The sequence below is a fragment of the Austrofundulus limnaeus genome, unplaced genomic scaffold (assembly GCF_001266775.1).
Source record: "Austrofundulus limnaeus strain Quisiro unplaced genomic scaffold, Austrofundulus_limnaeus-1.0 Scaffold925, whole genome shotgun sequence".
Taxonomy (NCBI): domain Eukaryota; kingdom Metazoa; phylum Chordata; class Actinopteri; order Cyprinodontiformes; family Rivulidae; genus Austrofundulus; species Austrofundulus limnaeus.
In genome coordinates this window covers 81397-86091 of record NW_013953327.1, presented here as the reverse complement: position 1 = coordinate 86091, position 4695 = coordinate 81397, and the positions used below count along the sequence as shown (strand labels likewise).

Here is a 4695-nt window from a genome sequence, read left to right as displayed (position 1 = left end):
ATAGATAGATAGATAGATAGATAGATAGATAGATAGATAGATAGATAGATAGATAGATAGATAGATAGATAGATAGATAGATAGATAGATACTGTTCATAACTTTTCTGCAGAACCTGTCTTCAATAAACTTGAACTTTGTTCTTAAAGTCACTTTTTGAGGTTTTACTGAGGTGAAACTTGTTATCATGAGTTCTGTCTGTTCAACTTCTCCTTATTTATCAGGAACTAAATCAAAGTGTGGAGCTGGTTGGTCTGAAAGGCCAAGCTTATGCACTGTTACAGTGTATCTCTCAGAGGTTGTGTTGTTGTTGTGCAGTGTTTTGTTGTGTCACAGTTACTTTGTGTCCCTCTCAGATGCTGAACTCAGTYTTCTCCTCGGCCTTTGGCCTCGTCGGAGCCATTTACTGCACCAGCGTGGCCTCTGCYGGTTTGGCCATCGGACCAAAGTGTCTTGTGGGTGAAAAGTGGAAATACCCGTTTGAGGACACAGGGACGTGAGTCTGCCTCTCATCAACACTAATTTAACTTCACCTCAAGTCAACGACAACAGACGTGACTCTGGAGCCATCTTCCAGCAGTTCCTCCTTTTTYATTTCTTCTCTATTCTCTTATCAGAAGTTTTAATGCAGGAAAGTCAAACTGAGTTAAAATTTAAACTTAAGAACTTGATCCTTGTAGAGAGTTAAAATCATTCATTRTAAACTGACCTTGGTTTTCAGATGCAATGTGTCGAATTCATTTTATGAAAAAAGAAAAGACAAGGCCTAACAAATAATATTCACTGAATAAAAAATAGTCACAAATAAATTTAGACGTCAMTCATTTCTTACGTCTTGAATAATATCAGCACGTGTTTCATTTATTATTTTTTAGTAATACACAGTTGTGGGCATGGTTGTGAAAGAGATCGTGTTCAGTCACTTCAGTTGCAAATACAATATTGGATTTAAAAGGATCCACGATTAGTTGTAACATTAGACTTTATTTGATAATCATATTCTTTAACTGTAAAATAAAGACTGTAAAATACTGTAGGCTGTTTAGTTTTGTACAGTTTTAAAAATATATTTTAGCACAGACGGAGCCATTTTATCTACACACAAAGCATTCTGGGTAAATGATGATGTGGATAGGTCATCGGTGTGAGCGAGCTATATCCACCCTGAAGGTTAATCTTGGACAATATCTGATGATCGACTCTTTTAAATGAAACCAGAGAGCGTTGACAGAGAGGAGAAGGTAGAAATGACTCAGCCTGGAACTGAAAATATGGATGGAGGACAACAGAGCTGCTTCATGGAAGAAGAACCTCAGCTCAGCCTGTTAGCTTTTGCGCTAGCCCTCACGCTATATTGCCTTATATGTATTAGCTCGGTGCTAGTGCGACAAACAAGCTAAACTGTTGTCCTCCATCTATATTTTCAGTTACAGGCTGAGTCATTTCTACCTTCTCCTCTCTGTCAACGCTCTCTGGTTTCATTTAAGAGAGTCGATCATCAGATATTGTCCAAGATTAACCTTCAGGGTGGATATAGCTCGCTAACAGCCTCGCACCGAGGACCTATCCTCGTCATCATTTACCCAGAATGCTTTGCATGTAAATAAAATGGCCCCGTCAGTGTCATATATTTTAAACTTTTAGTTTAAAAAATTATAAAAACTAAACATCCTACAGTATTTTAAAAGTCTTTATTTTACAGTTAAAATAAAAGTTTATTAAATAAAGTCTAATGTTRCAACTAATTGGGGATCCCTTTAAATGTTTTATGCTATTAATAAAGCTATACGTTACCCACAGCTGGACCAAAATGCAGATGTTTATTGTCCTCAATTTTGGTGCTGAATCAAAGAACATAATGCCATATAAACAGTTTCTTCTTGAACCCAGCCCCTCTTCCAGCAATACGTCAGATCCGGGGCAGATCTCCCTACTGAAGGACTGGGCTCATTAACAACAGTTCAACAAAAGTAAAGTGTTGTGAGTGATTAAGACGTGTAACTGATCATAAGTACATTCTGTTTAAGGTGACTGTGACATAAGCCCCTCTAAAAAGATGCACATCAACTAAATCACAGTTTATTCATAAAATTAGATAATTACGCAGGTTTTCAAAACATATCCTACTTCTATTAGGAAAAAATAGCGTAGTACTTTAAAAATCTGTTACAAACAGAATAAAATTAGCTTTAGTGCTTATTTAAACTCAATGGCAGCAGGAAAGCTAAGTTGAAAGTTTGACGAGCCTAATTTGGATGATTTTTGTGATGCTTTTTTCTGCAATATAAAAAATTATGAAAATCCATCATTTCAAACTCACATTTCTCTTCTTCAAAATGCCACAAGAAGTTCTCACTAAATGTTTCTAGTTTTTAAGCACTATGAAAAGCAAATTGGCAAAAAAATCCTAATAAATACATTTAAAACTTTATCTCATAGACCAGCTAAAACTGTAAAAAGGTCTGTATCTGGCCCTCAGGCCTTGACTTTGACTCATGGGAGTTAAAGTGTTCATTTAATTTAAAAGAAAGTGGTGGTTGTGATATAATTATCTACTGGGAGGCACACTGAACCAAGAATGTTTTTTCAGCTGGACTTCTGTTTTTTTTCTCCTGAAAACTTGATAATGTTTTTATTTTATCCTGACCAGAAACATTTTTAAAAAATCACATAAAACATTAATTTTACTTGCATAAGAGTAATTAAGGGACTTGTAGCGCCATAAAAGTTAGACTTGTATACAGACTCACCCAAAGTAGTGGTGCGACTGATAGCAATGACGTGTTTTATGAGCTTTAAGATAAGATAACAGGTAACTGAAAGGACTGCGTTGTTAAAATTCAGGGAAGATTGCAGCTGTTTGTGTTCAGAAGGAGGAAACTTGGTTTTATTACAACACTTAGTTTAATTCCACCTCATCTCCTGCTTCCTCCAGCAAACTTCATTTTCTGGTTTCTCTGTTTCTGTTTGTTGTCATTGGCTTCTTTCGTTTACCATAATAGATCATATTTTGTACAAAACTGATGGTGGTGTAAATGTTTATAAGTTATCATAACTGTTAATATGTTTTAGATTGTATGTAGAGACAACAGTAATACATTTTATTCTTCTCTTGGGTTAGTCGCATCAGCTCTTTTATTCAGTCTGAACTATTTATTTAAAGTGGATCCATCTTGGTTTAATGCTTTTAGGTTTGTAKTTTAAAGTGAAATGCTTCTAATTTATCGTATCATTACTCTTGCAGTATCCTCATACCTGAGGATGAGTTTGTTTGGAATCAAACGAACTTAATCTGGATTTGTTTTGGGCCAAATTGAACTAAYCTGATACAGTTTTGCCCAGATGTTCACACTCACTCATCATAATTCTGTCTTTTAATTATTTATTTAGGCTATTACTTTAGTGAGRTCGAACACACAACTATAGTGATTTTTAAACACAAGAATTAGGCCCAATAATTTGCATTCATTGATACAGAGTCATTCACGTGGGCTCACAGTTGGTGAACATGGTYCTGCTAATCAGCAAACAGTGGAACAAATTTTTCACGGAATGGCCTTTTCACTAACTTTTAAAATCATCAGCAGCTGAATGAATTAGGTTTTGCAAACTTTAAGTCCCACCAGCCTTCAGCTGGAAGGAGACGAGGAGAAAGACTGACAGTCGTATTAGCGGTTAGCAATTAGGTGTTCGCCGCTACTATTTTTTTTTTTACTTGTTTAGCTGTTTAGTGTTAGCGTCAGCTAATTTTTGCATCTTCAGTCACTTAGCGTTAGCTTCTGCTTGTTTTTGGTTTTGTTTTGTTGTTACATGTTTAGCAGTTTAGCGTTAGTAAAGCTATATACTTCGGTTTGTGGATTAATGAGATAGTGAAGGTTGGTTACCTGTTCCAACGCTAAACATGCATTCAGCTAAATCTTTAAAAAGTGGTGATGAAGGTTCTTTTATGTATATTAGCTCAACGAGCCCAAGATTTATTAACTTCTTTTAGGGATCATGGTTGACCGCAGCTGGTAATTTTCTTTTAGCCAACATGAAAGGATTTGTTTGACAGAAATTATTGGACTGATCAACACTCAAAAAAACAGGACGCTCTGATAAATTCATAAGCAACTTCAGAWTTGAAGCTCCTTTGTTCACACAGCTGAGCTAAGCTGTTTGCGTACAATGACAGGTACTAAGAACTGTATGAACTGTCAAGCACGGTGGTGGTATCATGATGGTGCAGTGCATTATATGAACACAGTAAAGTAGGACTACCTCTAAATTTTTAACCTCTTTCAATTGTTTATAATTTCCTTTTATAAGCCTCAAACTCTTCACAGCCTTTCTTTCTGCACACATTTGTTTCTCTCCTGTGTGCTGCGGGTCCTGAGCAGAATCTGTTTTTCTCCTCCGCAGTGGTAACACCAGCTACCTGGTCAACCAGACAATGTGGTCAGTCTGTGATTACCCTAAAGACGTGGTGATGTGGCACGTTGTGCTGTTTTCCATCCTCCTGGGCATGGGCAGTATTCAGCTGGTGCTCTGCGCCATCCAGGTGATCAACGGCTGCATAGGCTGCATCTGTGGAGACTGTCGGAGCAGCAAAGATGTAAGTGAACATTTTCTATGGAGGACCGAAACTGACATAACTAAAAATAAAAGCCGAAATACGTAAATGATCCAATTAACAATTAAATACATTTCAAATAC

General features: G+C 36.6%; 1 protein-coding gene across 1 annotated transcript in view; it reads left to right on the top strand.

Moving 5' to 3' along the window:
* Positions 1-356: 356 nt before the first annotated feature.
* The window catches only part of tm4sf5 (transmembrane 4 L six family member 5), a gene marked incomplete at both ends in the record, with an annotated part of 5576 nt that continues 1237 nt past the window's right edge, over positions 357-4695 (top strand). The window contains 2 exon segments of the mRNA XM_014029599.1: positions 357-496; positions 4402-4594. Of these exon segments, the coding sequence (XP_013885053.1) occupies positions 357-496; positions 4402-4594 (333 nt within the window).